Source organism: Delphinus delphis, chromosome 2, assembly GCF_949987515.2.
Source record: "Delphinus delphis chromosome 2, mDelDel1.2, whole genome shotgun sequence".
NCBI lineage: Eukaryota > Metazoa > Chordata > Mammalia > Artiodactyla > Delphinidae > Delphinus > Delphinus delphis.
The window spans coordinates 105,590,790-105,618,176 of NC_082684.1; the positions used below are offsets into that span (position 1 = coordinate 105,590,790).

General features: G+C 41.3%; 1 protein-coding gene across 1 annotated transcript in view; it reads left to right on the forward strand.

Annotated features, from left to right (window-relative positions):
* Nucleotides 1–209: 209 nt before the first annotated feature.
* Nucleotides 210–27,387, forward strand: part of IQGAP1 (IQ motif containing GTPase activating protein 1) — a 99,921-nt gene continuing 72,743 nt past the window's right edge. Inside the window, exons 1-2 of the mRNA XM_060005376.1 lie at nt 210–352; nt 2,155–2,254. Of these exons, the coding sequence (XP_059861359.1) occupies nt 298–352; nt 2,155–2,254 (155 nt within the window). The 5' untranslated portion in view covers nt 210–297. The remainder of the gene's footprint in view (nt 353–2,154; nt 2,255–27,387) is intronic.

A 27,387-nucleotide genomic window follows, 5' to 3' on the forward strand; every position in this document is an offset into this window, starting at 1 on the left:
CAGCGAGTACAACTGACGGGCAGGCTCCGCCTTCCTTCTTCCGCCTCCTGAGGGCGTTCCGGGCGCAGGGCGGGGCTAGGGGCGTGGTCAGGAGGCCCAGGCCCCGCCTCCTTCCGTCCGCTGCGGTCGGCGCGGCAGGGCGGGGCCGCTGGGGTGGGGTCTGAGGGTGGGGCCTGCGGCGCGGGGCGGGGCCACAGGGACCGGGGCAGCTCGAGCAGTCTGCAGGGGCTGCAGCCGCCGCCGCCTGCGCTTCCAAGGTTCTGCGGCTTCCTGAGCAGAGACCCGGGCTCGGCCGCCATGTCTGCAGCGGACGAGGTTGACGGACTGGGTGTGGCTCGGCCACACTATGGCTGTGAGTGTGGGCTCCGCGGCACTGGGGTCTCGGGGCGGGCTCGCTGCCTCTGAGGCGCCGTTTTCCCGGGGGCTCGCCGGGCGGGTGGGGCAGGGCTGCTGTGGGCCGCGCGGACCCGGAAGAGCCGGTGCGGCGAGGTGGCGGGCGGCGAGGCCCGCAGCCCTCGCCCTCTCGGTCTCCGAGGCGGCGGGGAGGACCCAGGCGGCCTCCCCGCCTTGTCCCGGGCGCGGCGGCTGGAGGGCCTCACCCAGCGCCTCCCGACTCCCAGCTCGACCGAGATTGGGGAGACGGCCTAGGGTGAGGTGGCAGGAGGACGGTGCAGGGCGTGTCCCGGGGACCGGAGACCCGAGACGCGGGCTCTGCTCGGGCTTCCTGGGAAGGTGCTGCCCGAGTGCTGCCTGCGAGGTAGACCCAGGGTCCAGACCTCCCCGGCCCTAGGCTAGCTGAGAGGTGCGGCCCTGGACAAGTCACTTCAGCTTTCTCGGGCTTAGTTCCCTCGTCAGGATCTCAAAAGTGAAAAAAAAAAAAAAAAAAAAAAACCCAAACGTCTGACTTCCTCATTTTCCGAACCTCATTTTCTGTCCCTGTCCTGGGACATCACTGAACTGCAGGCGGGATAGTTACCACTGGCCAAAGGAGAGTCCTTGAGAGTCTTGAGGTTTTCCGTTTTATTTTATATTCTTGCGAATGATGTTATGTTTTAGGATAATTTCACTCAGCAGTTACATGCGAGGTATTGTGTCACGTTTGTGACATTAAAGATTAGTAAGAGCAGGTCCCGCTTTCAAAGAACGTTTTAATCAGAGAGGCGGGCAGGTGTATTATCTAATGATAATAAGGAGGGATAGAAATAAAGATGCCGTGTGAACTAACTAGGCTTAAACAGTAATGTGGGTGAGAAGGAGGGGCTTGGGGAAGGCAGTAGGAACACAGATAGGACCTTTGATCAGAGCCTTGAAGGATGCTGTGTAGTTTGACAGGGTAGGGTGGGGCAAGAGACAGGACGTGGAGAGAAGAGCAGGAACTAAGGTACTGAAGAGTAGAAGAGCACTGTGTGTGTTGGGAACTGAGTGGTGTGGAGTGCACAGTGGTGGGAGGGGGAGGAGGGAGAGGGAGAAGAGTTACCAAAAGTAGTTGGGGCTAAATTGGGAAAGGCATTGAATGCCAACCGCAGGAGTTAGGAATTTATTCCATATCCTGGGTGCCCATTAAAGGAAGCAGATTGCTTTGAAGTTAATCTTATAGGCTCTTGAGACAGACTGCCTGGATTTGAATCCAGGCCCCATCATTTATTTATTAGCTGTGGGGTATGGTCAACCAGCCTCAGTTTCCTCATTTGTAAAACAGGAGTGATAATCACAGGATTGTTGTGGGACTTCCATGAAAGAATGCATGTAAAATGCATAGTACAATTACTGCCACTTAGTTCTCAATGACTGCTGGCTTTAGTGATTCATAAAAGAGTGGGGAAAAAAAGACCATGAACAGCTCTGGATTTAGAGAGAGTTTGGCAGATAGACCAGCACAAATTTGGACCAGAATCTCAAGTCAGTATTTTTCAAGTCACACTGAAATTTAGTACATGTTCATAATATTGTACTTTTAAACAAAGATTAGGATGAATATAGTTGAAACCCCATGGTTCCTGTCTTAGGAAAGTCATTGTATTGATAGTACCGCTGGCTGTCCACATGTTACCCTGACTCTCTAGGTGACTAGCAGGAATTTGATGCTATGGCATTCTTTTATCTCTCAGGAAGGGTACAGATTCTTGCGCTTACATTCTTTCTTTCATGTTTTAGCGGTCCTGGATAATGAGAGACTTACTGCAGAGGAGATGGATGAAAGGAGACGTCAGAATGTGGCTTATGAGTACCTTTGTCATTTGGAAGAAGCAAAGAGGTAAAGGTTGGCTGGAGAGAAGATTGGGAGAAGGGAGCTGATCTGGTGTGAACAAAGATAAAGATCTCTGAGTATGTTGTAGGTGTGACTGTGAGAGGCAGGTAGTTTGAAGGAATAAGTAAGTACAGGTAGGATATTTTTTTCATGGGAGCAAGTAGCCTTGATGGCAGTTTATCATGAAACAGTCTGATGGGCACCTACATATACTGAAAAATTTCCAGATTTGTGTTGTTCAGTTTTATGCTTATGGTGCATGTTTTGGGTACAACCAGCTATAGGGAAGAAAAGCAATTTTAAGGTTTGAAGTTTTTGGCCTTAATGTTTCACCAGTTATTCACTGGTTTTGATTTATATATGAATTGGGTCCATTCTCCGCTTGGTAGTGCTCTGGGTATGGGTCCATGCATTTGGCAATATTCAAAGTCTGTTTACCAAAGGCAGCGTCCTCTGCATTCTTTGTGAAGTAAATGTACAACTGCTGTTTTCTTTTTTCAGATGCTCGAAGACCTTGTGGTCTTATTCTTAGAGTGTTGATTTGCTATCAGTAGTTCATTTCTTTTGTTCTGGTGCTTGTGTTTTTTTGCAAAGTCCCAGGGTAGATAGATGTAATTACAGATCACGTATCCTATAAGTGAGCTTTTTTTTTTTTTTTTTTGCGGTACGCGGGCCTCTCACTGTTGTGGCCTCTCCCGTTGCGGAGCACAGGCTCCGATGCACAGGCCCAGCGGCCATGGCCCACGGGCCCAGCCGCTCCGAGGCATGTGGGATCCTCCCGGACCAGGGCATGAACCCATGTCCCCTACATCGGCAGGTGGACTTTCAACCACTGCACCACCAGGGAAGCCCCCTATGAGTGAGCTTTGGTGGAAAAGGCCAGCAAGGGATAATGAGAGATTTTGTGGTTAAAGTCTAATGAAAATCAAGGATGTTTCAAATGGTGCTAGTAATCAAGAGTGTTTTTTGTCTTGTTTTGTCTTTTTAGTTTTGAAAATCTTAAACGCTACAGGAAAGTCCAGAGAACAATACAATAAACATCCATGTATTCCAAAACTAGCAAATGTTAACCCTTCAGATTTTTTCCCTTTTCTCTTAAAAGACACAGTTGGAGTCCCCTTTGTGCACCTCCCTGGTCCCATTCTCCTTTGCATTCCTGGGGATACCACTAACATGCATTTGGTGCATCTTCTTGAATCCGGGCTTCTTTTCTGAGCTTAAAGCCCTTCCATTAGATTGGGAGAGGGTTGTGAGGAGATTAGTGATGATTTAGGTGGAGAGAATGGTAATAACACTTGTTTTTCTAAATGGAAGGTTAGACCGAAGGAGGTGAATGTGTTAGTAGAAAGGGGGATGTTTCTCATACAAAGTTTGTAAGGATCCCGTGAACAAAAATATTAAGTCCTCTGCTACTTAAATTATGGACTAGATCTAGTTTTGGAAGGTAAACAATTTGAAAGCTGTAGCTAGTATGAGAGACCATCTTGGGCTCTGTGGAGTCTTGGTGTCTTTGTTGGGGTGACCTAGGGGTGAGAGAAAAGGGCTTCCTCCCCCTGTCAAAAGCTTTTCTGCTTTTAATATTGGGTTTCCGCAGTAAAATTCCCTTTTTTAAAGAGGGTATCTTGGCTAACATCCCCTTGCTACCACTAATTCAGTTTCACTATTATGATTATGATTATGATTATTTTTAATTTGGCCACTCCACACGGCTTGTGGGATCTTAGTTCCATGACCAGAGATCAAGCCCATGCCCTCGGCAGTGAAAGCACAGAGTCCTAACCAGTGGACCACCAGGGAATTCCCCAGTTCCACTACTAATCTAGTTCAGCCATCTCATTTCAGTGAGGAAACTGAGGCCTGAGTGTCCACAGTCTACTTGTAGTTTTCTTGATTGAAGAATAGTTTTCATCATTTTATACGATGGTTTTTAACCAGGTGTGTACATTAGAATCATCTGGGGAACTTTAAAAAAAAAAAAAGGCTATCTGAGCCTTACCACAGAGATTCTGGTTCAGTAGATCTAGGCTGGAAGGTCCAGATACCTGTATATTTTAAATGCTTCTAGCGGTTCTGATGGACCCCCCGAGTAGAGAAATGAGATTGAAAACATTTTAGAACTCTACCTTATGCTAGGTTATGATAGCCTGAATAGGATGATGTCCTTTATCACATTTCCTTCTTCAAGCGCTGTACTACAAGAGCACTTCATTTCCATCTACTCCAGAGCATATTCTTTTCTGTCAGGTGTTTTTTTCCCCAGAATAGAAGAATATCCCATTTCCTTTAAAATCCATCCAGGGACCATGATCCCCTGGGACGTTTTTTCGTTGGGTGCTTCTGCATACTTAGGAAGTGACTAAGGCAGTGAGACATTTGTGATAGTCTTTATTTTCCATACTTTTGGTTATAAGGGAGAGCATAATAGCGGCATATTGTCCTAGTACAATCTGCACTTTGGCCTCGCATCAAGGAAATGTGCCTGGTTTATTTTATGGAGGCAATCATATAAAATCTGGATGCAGTGATTTTTTTTTTTGTTTTTGTTTAAAGCTTTGATTAGAAAATCAACTTTGGAAGCACCTATTTAGACTTTACAACTAGAGAGGGCTAGGAAAAGAAGCCTGGGAATGTCATACTGAAAAAAGAAGACCGGGGTCCCTCCTGGCCACCTGATGTGGCTGTTGCCACCCCTAAAAAGTGTTCAAGGTGCACCGCAGACAAATCACATGCTCTTCCTTATTAGCTGCGACTTCAGCTCCCAGTTGTGTCTTCTACCCTGGTGAGCTGGGTTGTACCTTGTGTGCTTCTGAGGCCCCTCTTTACCCTCTAGCACAAGTCCATTTTGCCTTTTTGGATTGGCCCCATCCTGTTTCCTTCATAACCTCCACCCCTCCCAAGTTGGAGGAGTCCCAAGGTCTGGAATTTACACCCACTCCAAGGCCAGGAAGAAAGATCGAAGAGATCCAAGGGAGAAAAAGTTCCCCTCTTTAGTTCTATTTATAATACTGCTACTCCTCCCACTAAAAGCTCCACCTTATAGCACAGTGGCCCCATTGTGTATCCTAGGGCACTCCATTTTCTCCTGTACCTGTAACAGCTCTTTTGTGGGAAGAGAGGAGAGTGTGTAGAGAGGGAGAGCATATAAATGTGTGCAGACAGGGAGTATAAGTAAGAGTGTATGTAGAGAAATGAGAATGTGTTGTGAATTTGTGTTTCCCTAAGAGGTTAAGCGGGAAAATTTAGGAGTGATTCTATAAAAGTATGCACTTCGGGAATGCTTGCGAAATAGAAAATATAGAGATTCTGCTTTTCTATATTGTTTGGAGAGTAGTTTAAATATGGAAGTTAAGTTATTGGTCTAATGAAGTATCATCTAAGGATTCAGGGTTTTATGCTAAGGGCTGCAGAGCAGACCAAGGACTTTATAAAGCAAGACATCTTAAATTATGTATTTATGCTTAAATGTGGGTTTAGTTTTATCCTTTTGCCTGTTCTGATTGGACTTTACATTTGTTTTGGCTAAAGAGCAGTTGTATAGTAGAGGTAAATAGCATTTTCACTCAGTTGAAAGAGGTGAGGTTTAAATATGTGAGATATGGTAGGTGCTCAGGTCTTGGACAGGAAGAAGTAATAGAAAGATCAGGGACTGCCCTGGTGGTTAAGAATCCTCCTGCCAATGCAGGGGACACGGGTTTGAGCCCTGGTCTGGGAAGATCCCACATGCTGTGGAGCAACTGAGCCCATGCGCCACAACTACTGAGCCTGCACTCTAGAGCCCGCAAGCCACAACTACTGAAGCCCGCGCACCTAGAGCCCGTGCTCCCCAACAAGAGAAGTCACTGCAATGAGAGGCCTGCGCACTGCAACGAAGAGTAGCCCCTGCTTGCTGCAACTAGAGAAAGCCCAGGAGCAGCAACAAAGAACCAACACAGCCAAAAATAAATAAATAAGTAAATAAAGAAAGAAAGAAAGAAAAGAAAGATTAGAAGGTTCAGGTGAAAAGAACCAAGAAGAGAACATAACAGGCAGGGCAGAAGAGGGCAGTCTGCAGAGGAGGAGAATGTATGAGTAGTACTAGAAATGGGAGAAAATTGAGTTAGGTTAAAGGTCACAGGAGGAAGGTTAATTCTAGCACTCCCCGAGTTTAATTTAGGATTCCTTCTTTCAGAGGCTTGCTGGTATGTCCTTTTGAGCCTGTCATGGGCCACCTTCCTCCTGCTCAGTGTCCATACCCCAGCTCACAGGGCAGGGCACACCCCTCCCCCCACAAGGGGTGGAAAGTGAAGCCTGTGGCTGGCTGGAGACTGTCAAAAACCATGTGATGTTAACAAGAGCTTAACACTAAGTAGAGGCACTTTACCTTCTGTAATTTAGGGGAATTGAAAAAGTATCTTGGAAAGAAATCAGCTCTTGAGAACAAATTCTCTTTTGTGCGTATGTCTTTGTTGTTGGCATCGAACATTTTCCAGGATGGGCTCATCAGATCTCCTCTCCTCTAAGTGGAATCAGAATTCCAGTAACATCTGGATATATCTAGGTTGGCACACTGTGATCATGAAAAGAGAAATTAAAGACGTTTAACTAGAAGCTTGCCCACCAGCTTCTAGAATTCTCAAATAATGAAGGAATATCACTAAGAGATTGAGGAGAATCATTTTTAGATTGACCCAAGCTTTCCTTTTGTAGATGAGAAAACTAATCGCTTCATGAGACCCAGTATGATTAAGGGGCCACAAAAAACGTAGCTTTTTAATGGTACTTTGGGACTACAAGCTAGGTGCATTCATGTATTTATGATTATCAAGGAGAAGTATGGGGTGGGATTTATTCTTAACTCTTAAAATGGTGACATAGATGAAAATCTCGTTTTTTTAAAATTTTTGAATTTTATTTTTTTATACAGCAGGTTCTTATAGTCATCCATTTTATACACATCATTGTATACATGTCAATCACAATCTCCCAATTAATCACACCACCACCACCACCCTCTCCTGCTTTCCCCCCTTGGTGTCCATACGCTTGTTCTCTACATCTGTGTCTCAATTTCAGTTTTGGCAGCTGCAAGTTCTGATTCTGGTTTTGCAAGTTACTTAACCTTAGGGAGTAGAGCCTAAGCTTGTACTTTACAGAATGGAGATACTGTGCATTTTAGGGAGTTGCTGAGAGGGTTAAGTGCCTGGCACAGTGTCTGAAATACAGTAGGCACTCGATAAATGTATTCTTTATCCTGGTCCTTGGGGCAAAAGCAGATTTAATATGAAGATGAAGAGGCATTCATAAACTTTTCTGGGGAATTTTCTGGGCATTTTCAAGATTCTAAATGTTGGTAGCTCTTAGTTTTTTCACTTCATACTTAAGCTGTTGTCTGAAAGGAAACACCAGAAACAGAGGATACCTCTAGGGATTGGAAGGTATGAGAAGACTTTTCCTTTTTACTTAATGCTTTTCTGTATATTTTAAATGCTTTTTACAATAATCATGAATTTTATAATAAAAAAGGAATAGATTAAGAAAAAGGAAAAACTTAGTATATAATTTTTAGATAATGATTATCATGAATTTAGATTTTTAAATTGCTGTATTGTCATCTTAATTACTATTTTCAATGGATACATAATGTCCATAATTTATTTAGGCTTATTCCAAAAGTTGTATTGCTTTGATTTCTGGAAAGAGTAAACATTTTCCCATATATTTCTTTACCATCTTTATTTTATGCAAGTTGTTGATGACGTTTGTCTGTCTTCTAGGGTCATGATGTTGACTTTTGTGAGCTCTCTTATAATATGGGTGTCAACCTGTGGTATTGCTACAAACATTTTCTCTTGATTTTCCATTTTATTCTTTCACTGTATGGAAGTTTTAAATTTTATGCAGTTTAAGTGTTAATCTTTCTCTTTGTAATTTCTTCTATCTAGATAGTTTAATTTCTGTAAGGCCTTGCTAAAATTTGAAGTTTTATATTCTGTTAACTTTCCTATGATATAGTTATTTAATTTTTTAAGCGTCTAAGTCTTTAAATTTCATGGTGTTTCTAAATTATTCTGATATTACTTAAAAATAATCTTTTACTACCTATTAGCAACTGACATCTAGGATGTTAAATATTAAATTACATAAAGTTCTGTTTCTAGACTTTTTATTCTTTTATTGTGAACTGTATTTCTTTTTGGGTGGGGGGGGTAGGGAGTGCTGTACCATGAAGCCTGTGGGATCTTAGTTCCCGGACCAGGGATTGAACCTGGGCCCACGGCAATGAAAGCACTTAAAGCACTCTTTTTTTTTTTTTTTTTTTTGTGGTACGTGGGCCTCTCACTGCTGTGGCCTCTCCCATTGCGGAGCACAGGCTCCGAACGCACAGGCCCAGCGGCCATGGCCCATGGGCCCAGCCGCTCCACGGCATGTGGGATCCTCCCGGACCGGGGCACGAACCCGTGTCCCCTGCATTGGCAGGCGGACTCAACCACTGCGCCACCAGGGAAGCCCTAAAGCACTCTTAAAGCTTAGAGTCCTAAGCACTGGCCCACTGGGGAATTCTCTTCATTTTTCTTGAAGAAATGTGTGACTTCATTTTCTTGTACTTATTAATGAGAAACAACATCTGAAACTAGCTTGATTTTTACTTCCATGAAAAGTAACATTTTTAAAATACTTTTTCACAGTTTGAAACTTGTAAAAATTCTTATTTCTAAAAGTTTCCCCATGTTACATATTAGAGTTGATACCGGCTTAGTAATTTAGCCTGTACTGTGGAGACTCTTCTTGATTTATATCTTTTTTTTTAAGGGATTATTAATACTGCTTGACTTTTATTTATTTTTATTTTATTTTTTGACATATCTTTTTTGTTTGTTTACTTTAGCTCTAGGAAGTTGTTATATCTTTAATAATTGGTTCTAATTCAGTAGTTCTGTCTTGGGGGTGCCTGTTGGTAGGTTAGATCTGCACAGTGTTTTATGGCTGATCTTCATTTTGTTTAAGTCAGCTTTCTAGATATGTGTCCTACATATATATCTTCTGTTTGACTAACTTGATTTTCCTCTTTGGTTCTGTTAATGGTAGTTGCTTTGTCTTATTGCAATTTTTATTTTGGACTATTAACTCCTTTTCCCTCTCTATTCTTGTTAATAGATCAAATGGTCTCTGATTAGCTCATGAAGAATAGTGTGACACATACAGGACCCTTTTCAGGTGGAAAAAAGGAGCTTGTAGCCAAGAGAGTTGTTTACTTTACCAATTCCCCTTATTTTCATTAAGTCTTGGAGTGGATGTCACCATAGGAAATCTGTGTTAACTGGATTGTCCACCAGTCAAGGTTAGGAAAGTCTGGGTGGGCTAAGTGGACCATCAGTTTGACCTAATCTAGCATATATTTCTTCTAGTCTTAAATGTCAAAGCAACAATTGTTTATATATTTTGATGTTCCTAATTGAAAAAACAGTAAAAATATATTTGAGGGCCTAAGTTGGCATTGTTCTAGGAATGTGATTTTTCTGGCTTTGCGTGATGATCTGTCTCTGATTTCTGTATAATTCCTTCAGTTTCACAGTTTAGCAATGGGGATACCTTTTGGTAGCAGGACCTGTTTTGAACATTTTTAAGCCATGTGGTATTTGATGGACTCAGGGTTGTTTCCAATTGTGGCTGCTAAATAAACCCTTTCACAGGAAGTATTTATGTAAAAAAGTGCTAGTAGGCAAAGTGAGACCATCCGGAAGTGATTCATATGACTGGTGTTGTTTGTTTAATTTGGGACTTGGTTGCCTAGAGACCATATCTTTGAGCAAGCTGAGTGAAGTGCCACATGAATGCAGAGGTCCCATTGCCTACCTGATCAAATCAGGACTGCTGTTTGATTTTTCTTCTGACAGAGCTTCTGGTAATCTCATTGATCCCTGTGCTTTGACAGTGTGTGAATCAAAAAATCTTAAACATATAAATGAAAGATCTGGTTAATGGTTTATGTTGAAGAGAAAGTCTACTTGCTTAAGTTTGAATGTTTAAAAATTTTCTTCCATATAATTGTACATTGGGAAGAATTATTTTTCAATAAGGTATTTTATTATATAAACCTCAATACTTCAAATACCTTTACACCAGCTAAGAGGAAGCAAAACAAAATAAAACCCCCAAAACCAAAAACCAACCCTGCGATTTGCAAGGACATCATGATATACAATATTACCTGTCTGACCCAAGGTCAGTGTCCTTCCCCTCTCTCCTCCTTCATCATCATCATCATCATCATCAGTACCATTTATTGAGCACTTATCATGTGCTGGGCACTGTGCTAAGCACTTCATATGCATTGTCTAATTAGCTATTCTTGAAGTCCCATGAGGTGCTTATTCTTATCTACATTTAACAGAAAAGAAAGCAAAGCTCAGAGAGGTTGACTCGTCCATCTCTTAAGTGATAGATCCAGATTTCAGGCTTGGCAAAGACTCCAAAGCCTTTGCTCTTCCCTGGATCAGTCTGTCACTGCAGTACTACTTGTGCTTCTAAAAATAATAACTACAACAACAGTATCTACCAGTAATTAAATAGAACGATGATGTACTTTACATACAACATTATGGTGAGATAGGCATTATTTTTATTTTAAAGAAGGAAAAAAATGAGTTAGTATCACGTGTTTCAAGGTCATGTAACTGTGGAATTCAAGCCCAGGTCTGTGTGACACCGTCACTACTGCTGTCAACCTCTACAGGCACTAAAGGGACAGCATTTAAGTCCAAAGTTAAGTCACCTAGTTCCCAGACATTAAACAATTGCCTAGCTGTCAAGTGGGTGAGGGAATGTGAGCTGTTTCCTGCTTCTAATTGCAGTCTCTTTTACCTGCCAGTCTGCCTATATGAGGACAGTTCTCTGATTTGTCTCATGTATTTTAAAAAAAATATTTATTTATAATTTATTTGGTTGCACTGGGTCTTAGTTGCGGCACGCGGACTCCTTTAGTTGCGGCATGCAAACTCTTAGTTGTGGCATGCATGTGGGATCTAGTTCCCTGGCCAGGGATCAATCCTGGGCCCCCTGCATTGGGAGTGCGGAGTCCCAACCACTTGCCTGGAGTGCCACCAGGGAAGTCCCATGTCTCATGTATTTTTGTGTCTAACAAGTTGTTGGACTCTGTCTTACACTTTTTCTTATTCATTGCAGAGCTAAAGATAGTGATAGACATAAATAAGTAACAGTTAACTGATTGATGAAAAATTTGGGCATGAATGCTTACAAGAAATACAGTAAACATAAAATCTAAGTGATTTTTATAGGTGTCTAGAAACATAACTGGTCTGCGATAAATGTGTATATTTAACTTTTTTGACCTAACTCCTGCTCACTAAGAGGTCTCTTGGAGTTGGAAATTGATGCAGTAGAGGTTATATGGTTACATACAGTGACTCTGGGGAGACTAGAGAGTGCCTGGTTGGTTTTCTTCTTTCTAGCACCTATTTTTGATTCAGTTTAGAAAGGCATTCCTTCTTCCCAATTGCTTGTTTTTTCAGTAGTGACCTCATGCAGACAGGAGTGGCATTGGAAATTGCCTTGGATTGTTTGGCAAGAATTGTATTTTTTGGTGTTGTGGGTGGAGGAAAGGCCTGCCTCAAGGCCTTTATTTCTTCCTTATTCTGAATACCTTCCTGTTGACTCATTGGAAATCATAACAAAAAGCAGAAGGAGCATTGGAGAGGCAGCTGCCAGCCCAGGGCTTGGCTTCTGTTGGGGCAGATGTCTGCGGACTGAGAGAACTCTGGCTTTAAGAAAAATTGGGAGACTTTTGTAGTAGAAGGAAATACTATTGTTGTGATAGGTATTTATCCATAAGGTAGAAAGTATCAGCCGGTTGCTAGGAGTCATTAATCAGCAACATAAAAAACTAAGGATATTTTCTTCAATAGGATTAATTAGTCTTCCTTTAAAATTGAAGCAGAGGAACTGAAGTGTAAAAAGAGGGAATGGGGCAAAATTAGAAAAGGAAAAATTGAAAAGGAAAAATACCTATGATCATTAAAAATAGAAAAATGATATAAAAATAAAATTTAAGGGAATTCCTTGGTGGTCCAGTTGTTAGGACCCCAAGCTTTCACTGCCGAGGGTTTGGGCTCAATCCCTGGTCAGGGAACTAAGATCCCGCAAGTTGAAAGGCGTGGCTGAAAAAAAATTTTTTTTAATAGAAAAAGTCTTGTGGTATAGCAGATCATTTTATTACAAATAACATACATCTCAGATGATCTTTAAAACAGCTAAAAGGAGACAAAAGTTACTTACCACTTACATGACTATTACAACAAAATGTTTTTCTGCCCTGAAGACATATTACTATGTCATTACTTTGGAGAGTGCTTTTTAATCATTGCTAGTTTGAAGAGGTAGTGCTAGACAGTGGCTTGACTTTGGGAGTTTTCCTTTAAAAACTTGAGAATTACCCACAAAAATGTGTTTTAGGTAGATTTGGTCTCAACTTTTAAAACTTTCTCTTAATCATTTAAAAATAGGTAATATATGGATATATGACACTTAATTCAGAGGCTCTGCTAGGATATTCAGTAAAAAAAAAGAAAAAAGAAAAAAGTCTCCCTAGTCCTGTTTCCCAGGCACCCAGATCTTCCCAGATGGAACCACTGTTATGATTGTATATCCTTCCAGAGTCTGTGCATCTAAATACAAATACCTTTTGTTTCCTCTTATAGAAATGATAGCACTGTACATTCTGCTTTGCATCTTGTAACATGTTCCACATGAATATGTTATAGCGCTTCATTTTTTTTCTTTCACAGTTGCATAATTTTTCAGTGTATGGGTTTAACCCATCAGTGGACGTTTCCCCCCCACCCCAGCTTCTTCTCTTATTAGTAGTGTTGTAGTTAGCAACTTTGTATGTGTGCCATCTTGCACTTGTGAGTATTTTAGGTTAAATTTCTAAAAGTAGAATTTCTAAGTTAATGGGAATATCTACATTTAGTTTTGATAAATATTGTCAGTTTGCTCTCTTTGGAGGTTGTACCAGTTTATATGTACATCAATGATACATGAGAGGGCTGCTTTCCCTATGATTTCACTGACCTAGAGTATCATAAGTTTTTTTGTCATATTTATGAATTTCATAGGTGAAGATGGTATTTTAATTGTAGTTTCATTTTCAGATTATCTTACTCTGAGTGAAGCCAAGCATCTTTACATATGTTTAAAAGCTATTTGTATTTCCTTTTCTGTCAGCTGTTTTGGCAGAATCCTTTGCTCATTCCCTGTTGTGTTATTGGTCTTACTGATGTAAGAGCTCTTTTTATACTGAGGAGATTGATCCTTTGGATTTATGTGTAGTAAATAATTATTCTAGCTTGTCTTTTAACTTTTGATTTTAAGGTGTTTAAAATAATTTAGAATTTTAAAACATCTGATTTTACTAAATCTTTTATTTTTATTTATTTATTTATTTTATTGGAGTATAATTGCTTTACAATGTTGTGTTAGTTTCTGCTGTACGATGAAGTGAATCAGCTATATGTATACCTATATCCCCTCTCTCGGACCTCCCTCCCATCCCACCTATCTAGGTTGTCACAGGGCACCAAGCTGAGCTCCCTGTGCTATACAGCAGGTTCTCACTAGCTATCTATTTTACACATGGTAGTGTATTTATGTCAAACCTAATCTCCCAATTCATCCCACCCTCCCCTTACCTACCTATGTCCGCATGTCCGTTCTCTACATCTATGTCTCTATTCCTTTTATTTTTAGCTTTTGGGCTTTGTATCATTTTTAGAGAGTCCTATACTGAGATTATACAAAAACATTCCCCCAGGCTTTCTTCTAGTATTTTTAGGATATAAAGAACTTTAACATTTGACCCTTTGATCCATTTGGAATTTATTTTGGTGTGAAGAGTGAGGTAGAGCTCCTGCTTTATTTTTTTTTCTCTAGTTGGTGTTTGGATAGTATCTTAAATATTGAGCACCAGCAATGGCTCTCTTATGAAATGTGCTCTGGAATTTGCCAAACTCTCTGGTCTATGAACTGAGATTTAATTTTTAATTTTTTATTTTCAGAACAAGGCAGCTTCAACTTCTGAGATTTTTTGAAACATATGGCTTAAATATCCTTTTAGAAAAATTAGCTAGAAGTTTCCAGAGTTCTTTCCTCCTCCCTTCCTCCCTTCCTTCCTTCCTTCCTCCCTCCCTCCTTCCCTCCCTTCTTTCCCTTCCTTCCCTTCCTTCCCTTCCTTCCCTTCCTTTCCTTCTTTTCCTTCCTTTCCTTCCTTCCCTTCCTTTCCTTCCTTCCCTTCCTTCCCTTCCTTCCCTTCCTTTTGGCTGCCCTGGGCCTTAGCTGTGGCACCACGCGGGATCTCTGTTGAGGCATGCAGGATCTCTCTTTTTTTTTTTAGTTGCGGCATGCGGGCTTCTTAGTTGCGGCATGCGGGCTTCTTAGTTGCAGCATGCAGAGTCAGTTGCGGCATGCATGCGGGATCTAGTTCCCTGACCAGGGATCCAACCTAGGCCCCCTGCATTGGGAGTATAGAGTCTTACCCACTGGACCACCAAGGAAGTCCCCAGAGTGCTTTCAAGCAAGTTGTATTATGTTTAAAAGATTAATAGTGTAATGAAGTTGGCATTGAGAAAACAGGTTTTGGATGAACAACTTTGACATATATACTGTGAAGAGATGAATAGACTTGTCAAACTAACAATTTATTCTTTGTGTTAAAGGAGAGTATAGTTTTGAAGAACTTTTGAAAACTGTGTAGCTGACTTCTGTATCACTATTTTTTTTTAAATAAATTTATTTATTTATTTATTTTTGGCTGCATTGGGTCTTCATTGCTGCACACGGGCTTTCTCTAGTTGCAGTGAACAGGGGCTACTCTTCCTTGCGTTGCGCAGGCTTCTCATTGCATGGCTTCTTTTGTTGTGGAGTATGGGCTCTAGGCGCACGGGCTTCAGTAGTTGTGGCTCGCAGGCTCTAGGGTGCAGGCTTAGTAGTTGTGGCGCATGGGCTTAGTTGTTAGTTGCTCCGTGGCATGTGGGATCTTCCCAGACCAGGGCTCAAACCCATGTCCCCTGCATTGGCAGGTGGATTCTTAATCACTTTTGAGGCATATTCTATTAATTTCCTCTCATTAAGGAGGAAAGCTTTTGGTGGTCAAATATGTTTCAGAAATACTGGATTAAACCAAGGTAAACAGATTATTTAGCTGGTGGACTGTTTAGACTGTCATGGGCTGTAAATTCTGAATCTCCAAGGGAGAGGATAGTGTAAACAATATTCCTCCAACCTAGTTTACTATCAGACTCTTTCCTCACAGGTCGTCTTTCTTAGGACTAGTGTTCCAGGGTATACTTGTTCGGGAGCTCTCTCAGAATATTGGATCTGTGGGACTGTTTCAGCTAAGAATTTGAGACCTGTTCATGGTCAGTTCTTAAATTAACTGTTTTATGTTTTATCTGTAGTTTCTTTCCTTTCTCCATTGAGTTCTCATGTTCTTGGTTGATAGAGCTTAAATTAAAGCCATTATTGTATTAATTGGGTAGGTGTAATTGCTGAACTTCGCCAGTGATCTTTAAGACATTGTGAAGAACAAGAGTGTGTTTTTTTTAAAATGGGGGATTGAAAATGTACTAGTTATTAAAAAGGAGAAGATACCACAAATTCTAGTCTAGTGAACTAGTTTCTGGCAAAATTCTGTAGCATGTATTTTGTCAAATAGATGGCTTATGGAGAGAAAAGAAGGGGTGCTTAAGAGTCAACCAGGACTCCCTGAGAAAGGCCCTGTCACAGTAACATCATTGCCTTTTGGACAGACTCACCAGATTGGTGAATCAGAGAAACGGAGTAATGTCTAGATTTCATTAAGGCATTTGAAAGTATGTCTTGTGATACTTTTGCAGACAGATTGGATAAATGTGGACTAGACTGTAATGTAATTAAGATTTGTAGCCAGATGAGTAAATCATATTCAAAAAGAGCTGCTAAATGGTGAGTGACTGCTTAATGGGCAAAGGATTCCTTTTTGGGTGGTGACAATTTTCTGGAATTAGATAGTCATGGTGGTTGCACAACATTGTGAATATACTAAAACCCACTGAATTGCTTACTTTAAATATGTTAAAAATGGTGAATTTATGTTACATACATTTTAGCTCAGAAAAAGGAGCTGCTAGAACTTTTTTTTTTTTGTGGTACGCAGACCTCTCACTGCTGTGGCCTCTCCCGTTGCGGAGCACAGGCTCCGGACGCGCAGGCTTAGCAGCCACGGGCTGGGTTCACGGGCCCAGCCGCTCCGCGGCATGTGGGATCTTCGCGGACCAGGGCACGAACCCGTGTCCCCTGCATCGGCAGGCGGACTCTCAACCACTGCGCCACCAGGGAAGCCCGAGCTGCTAGATCCTTAATTCAAAGAAAGCTCAGTAGGTCATGTTACAAGTAAAACGTTTGTGTTGGGACTTATGCATGCATCAGTGGTATGTTGATCAAATCTTCAGTTGTGTTGCTGGGATGGTTAATACACTGCATGAAAGATTTTGCTTTCAAAATACCTTGAATCTAATGATGATATTTAATAGTGAGAAATGTGTCATCCTGCATTGAGGTTCAAAAAATGGAGTGTCTAAATACAGGATAGAGAGAGAAGTAGCATTAGTAGGGACAGGATTAGTGGGGAAAAAAAACAAAATGAAACAAAACTGAGATGTTTATTAACTCACTAATAGAAATGTGGTATATGCAGCAAAGGAAACGATGGTTCCATTGTCCTCTGTACTGATGAGAGGCTACCTGAAGTTGGTTTTCAGTTCTGGAGGCCATACTTTAAGAGGGACCTTGCTAGTCTAGAGCAGGGATGATAGATATGTGGTGGGCTTCCTTCACACCCATGGCAGGCACTGCTGATAGATCAGAATCCTTACCTGAGGAGCCACTCCAGGCAGTGGGTGTTGGTCCACTAGTTGAGACTTGGTTGTTGCTCCAGGACTAGAGCATGTTGGATGAGCATGTCCAGGATTAAAAAGGGTCTAGAGATTATGAGGTATGAGGAATTATTGAACAGATCATTTAATATGGAAACAAGATTTAGAATATATTGAGACTTCCCTGGTGGCACAGTGGTTAAGAACCCACCTGCCAATGCAGGGGACATGGGTTTGATCCCTGGTCCGGGAAGATCCCACGTGCCGCGGAGCAACTAAGCCTGTGCACCACAAGTACTGAGTCTGCGCTCTAGAGCCCACAAGCCACAACTACTTAGCCCGCGAGCCACAACTGCTGAGCCCGAGTAACACAACTACTGAAGCCTGTGCTCCTAGAGCCCATGCTCCGCAACAAGAGAAGCTACCACAAAGAGAAGCCTCCACGCAGCAAAGAAGAGTAGCCCCCACTCACCGCAAGAGAGAAAGCCCGTGCGCAGCAACGAAAACCCAACGCAAAATAAAATAAATAAAAATAAATAAATAAATAAAAATTTTAAAAATTTAGAGAGAATATAGAATCATAGAATCTCAGAAGATCAACCTCTCATCCAGTATAGGAATTTATTCAACTGTTAATATTTTGCCGATATTATTTTAAAATTCCTGAAAAATGGTAAAGGGGTTCAATTTATCATATGTGGTACCAGAGGAACAGAACTAGGCAATGGAAATCTGCTTAATATGAGGAAGAACTTTATAGCAATAAGAGGTTTCCAAAAAAATTCCCCAAAAACTTGCTTTGAGAAAACCCATGTTGCAGATTTTCAAGCATAGACTGTATAATGGTTAATGGAAGATTATGTTCTAACCTAAGTGCTTTCTCAAGTTACTTAAAATAGTTTTTATTTTCATTTCCTGTTATTAAAAGGTATTTTTATTTTGAATGACTTGATAATATTCCATTGCTCTTTTTTTTTTTCTGACACGGCTAAAAAAGTCAGGAAAAACACCTCCAATATAATAAAACAGGTAAAAATTTTCTGAGCTCCTCCATTGTTCAGGACCCTCTGGTAGAACTGGAGAAGATGTGAAAGTATAACCCAATCCTGCCCTTAGGGGACTTATGGATTAATTGGACAGTCAGGGTATAACCATTTGAAAAGTTACTCACCATCGAAGGATGAAAGATCTAACTAATGTCACAAGGCAATATAGATTGCCAAGGAAATGATGCAAGCAGTTAATGTGTTAAAATTTATCTAAGGGAGAGATTATTTTATGGCTGAGTTTTGCAGTATAGTCTGAAATTATATGGCAGAGAAGGGACAGCATAACTGTATGTATGTTTGTCTTACTTTTTTGTGCTCCTTTAGACAGTCTCTTTAGTGAGACCGTCTTTTTCTACTTGTTGGTGTCCAACAGCAGCTCCTTCCACAGTGCTTTTCACAAAGTAGATGCTCAGGAATATTTTTCTGCTGAATTCGTGAAAAGTTGTGTGGAATGTGGGGGCTGTGGTGGTTAAGAGAACTTCAGTATTGGTGGTGATGAGAATTTAGGGTAATTTCTTTTTCTTTTATTATTTGGCTGTAATTGAGACCAGGACTGTGGTCCTCAAGCAAGAGAGAAAGGATGGTTTGTGTCATTCAGCAGTTATTTATTGAGCACCATGCTTCAAATAGAAATCAGAAAAGGATTCCACCCTTATGTCCTTAAGTAACATTAAGAGGTAAAGAGATACAAAGTGCTGTAAGAAACTCTAGAGGAGGGACTTCCGTGGTGGCACAGTGGTTAAGAATTGGCCTGCCAGTTCAGGGGTCACGGGTTCGATTCCTGGTCCGGGAAGATTCCACATGCCGCGGAGCACCTAAGCCCATGCGCCACAACTACTGAGCCTGCGCTCTAGAGCCCACGACTACTGAGCCCATGTGCTGCAATGAAGAGTAGCCCCGCCTTGCTGCAACTAGAGAAAGCCCATGTGCAGCAACGAAGACGCAACGCAGCTAAAAACAAAACCATTAAAAAGAAAGTCTAGGGGCTTCCCTGGTGGTGCAGTGGTTGAGAGTCCGCCTGCCGATGCAGGGGACACGGCTTTGTGCCCCGGTCCGGGAGGATCCCACATGCCGCGGAGCAACTAAGCCCGTGTGCCATGGCCGCTGAGCCTGTGCGTCTGGAGCCTGTGCTCCACAACGGGACAGGCCACAACAGTGAGAGGCTCGTGTACCGCAAAAAAATAAATAAATAAATAAATTAAAAAAAGAAAGTCTAGAGGAAATTTGGAGGAAGAAGAGATTATTTCCAGTGGTAGATTATGGAAGAGTTCATGGAGGAGGTGCCTTTTGGAAGTAACATTTGAATTGTCAGAGATGGGTGGGGCTGATCAAAAGTTTTATCAACCTTTATTCTTAGTAGGCATCTCCATCCCTAGCTTCCCATATCACAACTTGATGACCTCAATTTTCTCTACAAACTCCCTCCATTTTTCTGGCCCTAACAAATTTATCTCGTTTACCATGCAATGTTGACCTCCTTCCCTGTAGCAACGGGAGAACAATTTTTCTTCTTAAGACTCAGTCTTCTCTCTGTGGTCTGGATCCTACCCCTCCTTGTTTCCTAGGGTTCTTGTCCAGTATTATTTTCTTAACTATAACTTGAACTGTTTTCTGCCAGTTCTTTCTCTTTCGCACATAAACATCCTCACCCATTCCAGATATACTCCCTCAATCCTAGACCCTGTCTAGGATTATTGTCCCTTCTTTTTTCCTTCAAGGAAAACTTGTCTTTATTTCTTATATACACTTTTAAAATCTTAACTCACATGGATGCGATTCGTGTGCCCTCCTTTCTCCCACTGAAATTTCTCTTGCTCAGGTCACCAGTGACCTAATTGCTATGCCCATTGGAAAATTTTCAGTACTTATTTTACTTAATCTATGCAGCATACGACACTCTTGTCTATTCACTTCATGAGATTTTCTTCCTTTTAACTGGGTATCTTTTTATACTTAAAAATTTTTGACCTGTATCAATATATTGCCGATCTAAGAAAAATTCAGGCAGCTCCTCCTCCAAGAAGCTTACTTGGACACCCACCCTTACCCCAGGTCTGAGTTAGATGCTCCTCTCTTGTGTCTCTATCGTCCCCCCTCCCCCGCCCACGTATCTTTAGTATAGCTTTTCACAATAAATTGTAAGTGCTTTATTTTTTTCTCTTCCCTAATTGACTGAGGCTTGGAGGGCAAGGGCTATATGTCCTTAGTGAGGTTCATACTCAACAGTTAACCCGCCTCCTGATACGTTCTCACTAACGACTACATCTGAAAATTAACTTTTTGGCATGTTTTCGCTCTACAGCCTCTCCTTGTTCCCCTGGGCTCTGACAGCTGCTGCAGTAGGCAGTGACTCAGAGAAGTGGTTTTTTTGCAAAGAAATATGTGCCTGTCTTCCACCTAGTAGAGGACTCTCACCTGTTTTTTTTTTTCCTCAAGAGCTGCCCACAACCAGCAGTGACTACGCTGAGACTTGAGCTCACTTTGAAGTCTTTTTTTTTTCCATTTAGTGTTAAAAGGTGTTTCATGCTTCATGATTTATGGTAAAGTAGAGGTGGGTGGGTGTATAGGTTGAACACAGTAATGTTTCACTAGGCTTTGCTTCTGAATACTTGGTCTGGAAGTAAGTTAATCCTATTCACTCAGGGACTTCTTTTTTTTCTTTTTAAATTTCATTGAGGTACCATTTACATACCATAAAATTCTCTGATTTTCAGTGTATAAGTCAACAATTTTTAGTAAATTTACCAAGTGGTGCAACCATCACCATAGTCTAGTTTCTACCACTCTAATAAGACGAGGGACCCTTTTGAAATATGATAACAATTAGACATTTAATATTGGCAAGTAAACTTGACATACCTTGTCCAGTTCAGCAGAGTGAAATGATTTGTTCAGGGACAGGTCTGTTTTAGGTATCAAGAAACACAGAGGTTAACTAAGTTAACTTAAGACGAAGAAAAAGAAATCCCTTCTGTTTCTCACAATTCCTATAGCTGTTCAGATTGGTTTAATTCATACTCAGAAGTTTCTTTTAAAACAGATACTATCAGGATTTCTCATTTTGCTTGTATGGCTTGGAAGACTAGCGTTTGTCATTTCTTGCCTGGGTTACTGCTGTACTTTCTTTAGTAGCTCTGCACCCCTTAATAGTCCCCCCTCCTAATCCGTTGTGCTTGGAGTGATCTTTTAAATCAGATCTAATCATTTCTTTCCTGTTTGAAATCCTTCAAAAGGTCTGTACATTCTCTTCCTTTAGCTTGACATGTTCTCCCCCATGCGCGCGCGTGCGCGCGCGTGCACACACACACACACACACACACACGTCCTTCAAGGCATAAATGTCATTTTCTCTGGGAAACCAGTTCTCATTCCCCTCCCTCTTCATATGGTGAGGAATGCTTTATTGAATAATAAAGTCTTTTTTCTCAAGACTTGTTTTTGCCGCACTGTATTGAAATTACTAGGCTGTTTCCAGTGCCTAGATGGTACTCAAATGTGTTAGCGACTTAGTAAAATCCTATTTACAAGGAAAGATGGCCCAACTTGGGAGGTTTTTAGCAGTAAGTAATGCTGACATTCGGCGGGGGTGGGGGTGGGGGCGGCGTTTGCTCTGCAAACTGGGTGTGGTGCCAGCGGAGCTGCTCCTGGAGGAACTGAATCTCAGTGGTTTGGAGTAGTCAGTTCCGGCATTGGTATGTTCCCCTTCTGTATTGCACAGAGCCGGGAAACCACTGAAGTCGTGTGGTCTGCAGGACTTGTTCAGCTGGTTTCACAGACACCTAATTCAGATTCCCACCCTGATTCTTTTCTCCATATGCTCTTGGTCTGGGCTTGTTTTAAGGCTTATCACACTAGAGTTCTCTGAATAGTCATTTTTTGTCTTGCTGAGTGGTGGAATGGGTAGGGTCAAGTATATGCTCTCTTTGACAAATGATATCAATAAGACAAAGTAGATAGGTATTACGCAAGTTACTGGGTGTCAGGCTCTAGAAGTACGTTTATTTCTGGGATCTAGCTGTCCCCCACGCGTACACAAACACGTTGCTACCATTATTTAGAGCCTACTAGTGCTTCTATACGTTATCTCAGTCTTCCCAACAATCTTATGAGAGTAGGTGCTGTTCCTAATCCTGTTTTACAGACAGGAAACTGAAGCTCAAGAGAGGCTAGTTAGGTACGTCATTCTTGCTCATTCTTATTTCCTTCCCTCTTTCTCAAGGAAGAAGTGGGTATGTTCCTTCTCATAGATAACTGCCCATTGTGTTCTTCAGAACCTTCTTTTTTATTCCTTTATTTCTTGTGTCTTTAGTCCCTCTTCCTTATTCTTTTCTTGCAGGGCGCAAATATGTGCCTATTCTTCAGTTATTTAAAAAAAGAGACAGAGACATACCGCCACTTCAGACTAACCCTTTCTTTATCCCCCCAATTTCTCTTCTTCCCTTCTTAGATTTCTTGAAGAAGAACTCTACATTTTCTGTCTCTAGTTCCCTACTTCTAGTGACTTCTCTAGTTATAGTAATCTGATCCTCCTGCCTCATCACTCCACTGAGACTCCCCCCTATTGGGATCCCAGATGACCTTCTTCCTTATTTGCCATATCCTTTTCTCTTTGCCACCCATCTCTCTGCAGCATTTGAAATGGGTGACCTCTCCCAGCTTCCTGAAATTTTTTTCTTCCTTGCTTACCATCACGTGATTCTCTCATAGTTCTCTTTTTACCATAGTAACTGTTCTTTCTCTGTAATATTCGCCTCTTAAGTGTTGGTGTTTTTCCAAGGCACAGTCCTTGAACTTTAAAATTTGTCTCTACAGTCTTTCTCTAGGGAGCTCGTCCACTCCTGTGGTGCCGCTTCTATTTCTTCTCTCTTTTTTTTTTTTTTGGCTGCATTGGGTCTTCGTTGCTGTGCATGGGCTTTCTCGAGTTGCAGCAAGAGGGAGGCTACTTTTCATTGTGGTGCGCAGGCTTCTCATTGCAATGGCTTCTCTTGTTGCAGAGCACGGGCTCTAGGCATGCGGGCTTCAGTAGTTGCAGCACACGGGCTCAACAGTTGTGGCACATGGGCTCTAGAGCATGCGGGCTTCAGTAGTTGTGGCTGGTGGGCTCAGTAGTTGTGGTGGCTGGCGGGCTCAGTAGTTGTGGTGCCTGGGCTTAGTTGCTCCATGGCATGTGGGATCTTCCTGGCCCAGGAATCGAACCCATGTCCCCTGCATTGGCAGGCGGATTCTTAACCACTGCGCCACCAGGGAAGTCCTGGTGCCACTTTTCAAATCTGGGTCCCTGGTCAAACTTGGTCTCTCTCCTGAGTTTTTCAGACTTGTATTTCCAACAACCGGTAGGATGTCTCTACCTAAATGTATCATTGACCTTTCAAGCTGAACATATTTCAGGCATGAACTTATCATTCTGGCTTGCTTCTTGTGTTCCCAGCCTTGTTTAATGGCATAATCTTTTATTTAGTCATCCATGCCACAAGTCACCAAATCATCTTTTAAAAACAAAACAACCTTTTTCCTTTTATTGAAGTTCTTGCAAGTTTCCTATAGATGGTACGTGTTGCCAGATTTTCTTGTGGAACAGTGTGAGAACGTTGAGTTTCCCCACGTACTGGACAATAATAAGTTACTATCATTCTTTTTTATCTTTGCCTTTTTTATCTGCTAGCTGAAAATGGTGTTATTGTTACTTTAATTTGCATTCCTTTGATTAGTAGTGAGATTAAGATTTTTTCCCATAATTGCTGGCTACTTATATTCTTCTGTGAATTGCCTGTTTGTGTTTCTAGTGCATTTTCCTAGGAAAATATTTGTCATTTATTTCAAGCATTAAAATATATATATATGCATCTAAAGATTATGGGAGGGCTTCCCTGGTGGCGCAGTGGTTAAGAATCAGCCTGCCAATGCAGGCAACATGGATTCGAGCCCTGGTCCGGGAAGATCCCACATGCCACGGAGCACCTAAGCCCGCGAGCCACAACTACTGAGCCCAGGTGCCACAAATACTGAAGCCTGCGTGCCTAGAGCCCGTGCTCCACAACAAGAGAAGCCACCATAATGAGAAGCCCACGCTCCGCAACGAAGAGTAGCCCCCGCTCGCCACAACTAGAGAAAGCCCACGCACAGCAACGAAGACCCAATGCTGCCATAAATAAATAAATAAAGCTTTATTTTTTTTTAAAAAAAAATAAAGATTATGGGAGAGGGCACTTCCCTGGCGGTTCAGTGGTTAGGACTCCACGCTTCCAGTGCAGGAGGGGTGGGGGACAAGTTCAATGCCTGGTGGGGGAACTGAGATCCGCATGCCGTGCAGACAAAAAATTTTAAAAATTTTAAAAAATGAAGATTATGAGAGATTATTAGCCCCTTGTTATAGGTTGCAAATTTTCCCTCCAGCTTATCTTTCAAAATTTTTTTTTTTAATTTCCTTCTAGAAGTTCAACTGCTTTTGTGTAGACAGTTTATTTCCCCCTTTTCAAAATGATTTCTGCCTCACAGTCTTGTTTGGAAAGGCCTTTCTCATTTCAAGATTATACAACCATTCATTTATATTTTTTTCCTCCTTTCATTTTTTTATGTTTTAAAATCTCTAATCCACTTGATGTTTAAAGTCAGTAGCAAAATGTGAGGTCAGGAGCTAACTTTGTTTTTCTTTTCTTTTCCAATTGTCTGTTAAACCTCATCTTCCTCAGTGCCCTTCTAACCCCCACTCCCAGCCATCTAACAGATTGTCAAATGGGGTCAATTCTTCCTTTGAAATTACTCATCATTTTTCTTTCTGTTTCTGCCATTGCCCTAGTTGGAGACCTTATTATCTCTCACCTGGATTCCTGAAGTAGTTGCCTAATATTGCTCTGTTGAATCTATCTTCCGTGCTGTTGTCCTAGTTACCATACTAAGTGTCAGATCTGACCAAGCTACTCTTCTATTCAAAAACTTTTGTGGTTCCCATTGCCTGCAGATTAAAATTCTATTGTTCCAGGTACATCTCCTACTCCTCTACCACAGTGATTTGTCATTCCCTAAATATGCCATTTGTTTTCATGCCTTTTTGCCCTCTTTTTTATGCTGTTCTCCTTTATTTGAAATGTCTTTATTTCCCGTTTTCACCTTTCTAAATACAATTTATCTTAAAAGCCTAGTTCAAATATCATCTACTATTGTAGCTAGTCGTTTAAGCATCTCTGTTCCCAGAGGGTGATCTCCAGGTAGTTAGCGCATTTTATGCCACTGATAAGTGTCGCACAGAGTGAGCCGTTAGAAATGTTTCCTAAATGGATATTTAGCTGTCAGAGTAGATTTTTTTTGGAAAATTGATTTAAAATATGAATAAAACAAAGCTTTATCAAAATACACTAGATATGAAAGCTGTATCAGGACTATTTATAAGAATTATTATGCAATTATATTAAAGATAGACTTTTATATAAGCACTTTTCACACTAATTGTGTCAACTTCAATGTTTAATATTTTATAGGCCTCTCTCTTGGTCCTTGGTAGAGTAAGTGTTGTTAATGAGGTCATGCACTGTGGTTTAGGGTGCTTCAGGAGGCCCAGCTCCAGAACTTGAGCTTTTATTAGTATTAAGGAGGGTAGTAGCTTTTATTATTTTTGAATAAATTGCTGGAATGTAGCACCTCAGTTTGCACTTTAGAATCACACCATCTTGGGTTCAAGTGTGAGCTCAGCCACTTACTAGATGGGTAATCTTGGACAAGTTACTTTACTTTGAGGAGCCCATAGTTTTCTTATATCAGTAAAATAAGAATAGTAATACTACTTACCTTATGGGGTTTTTGCAAGGATCAAGTGAAATAATACATGTAAAGTATTTAACTTAGTATCTGCCAGGTGGTGTTAGAGATTTTTTTTTTGGTGTTATTTATAGAAAATGAACCATTCAGATGTTACTGTTTTCCTGTTTAATAGTTGTGTTTCAGATCAGATGTCACTTAAAAAATTTTTTTTTTTTAGTAATTTTCATTTGAGTTAGATTTGTTAAAGCAGTTCTAGGGTTAAACTTGAGGAGGAGAAAATGTTGAAAGTTTAATCCCTTTTTGTGGGAGGAAGGACTAACAACTCTATTCTCCGTTTCCTTCATATAAGAGTTTTGTTGCTGAGTTCTATCTGTGGTCGTGGCTGCGAGACCTGTTCACAGATTGGGTGTGCTGGTCTCACCACTTGGTATAATATTCTCAGAACTTTTTTTTTAAAGTGACTTCTTTGTTAAAACATTTGTACTCGTAGAAACATTCGTACTTGAAAAATTTTAAAACCCCACATTGTTGCCACAGTGATTTTCTGAAACAGATCTGATCAGATCACCTCCCGCTTAAAATCCTTCAGTGTCTCTCATGACAGAAGGAAAGGTTTCTTAGCATGATAAACAGGCCTTGCACCATCCAGCCTGCTCTTTTTTTCATCTTCACCTCCTACTTTCCCTTCTAGCAATGACAGTGCTGAACTACTGCATAACCCACCATTTTTTCTCGGCCCTCCCTGCCTTTGTACATGGTATTTCTTCTGCTTAGAGGCCTTCTCTGCCTTGGCCATTTGGTGAACTCCTCCTCGTCATTCTTTAAAACCCATTAATATTTGTGGATAATGTGAAGCTGGAAGAGAAGTTGGTATTTTGGGTAACAGAATTAGGATCCCAAAAGGTGTTGACATTTCGGGACAATGGGCTGAATCAAACATGAAGAAACATAGTAGAGATGAGTGCAAATAATGGATCTAATATGGAGCTGTAGAGATCGGGTTTAGCAGCTGCATATTTGGGGAAAAAAATACGAAGAATCTCTGTTGAGTGGAAAAGTGTTGTAAAATAATTTAATTGAGGCTTTGTCTGTGGTTTTGGAGTGTTCAGAATGAAGGAGTGATATTCCGGTTCCATTTCAGGCCAGTCAGACCACACCTGGAGCATAGTGTTCAGAGATGAATGAGAAAGATGTGAGGGGCAGGGAGTCATGTCTAACACTAGCAGTGATATCAGCTAACGCTCTGAGCGCTTACTCTATTCCAGGCACTGTTCTTAACTCTTTATGTGTGTTATCTCTTTTAATCCTCACAATCGTCCTGTGAGGTAGGTGCTGTTCTCTTTTCATGAAGAGTACTTGAAGGAAAAGGAATCATTTTACTGACAAAAGTGTCAGCATGTGACTCATCATATGAGGGGAAAGGAGGAAAAGC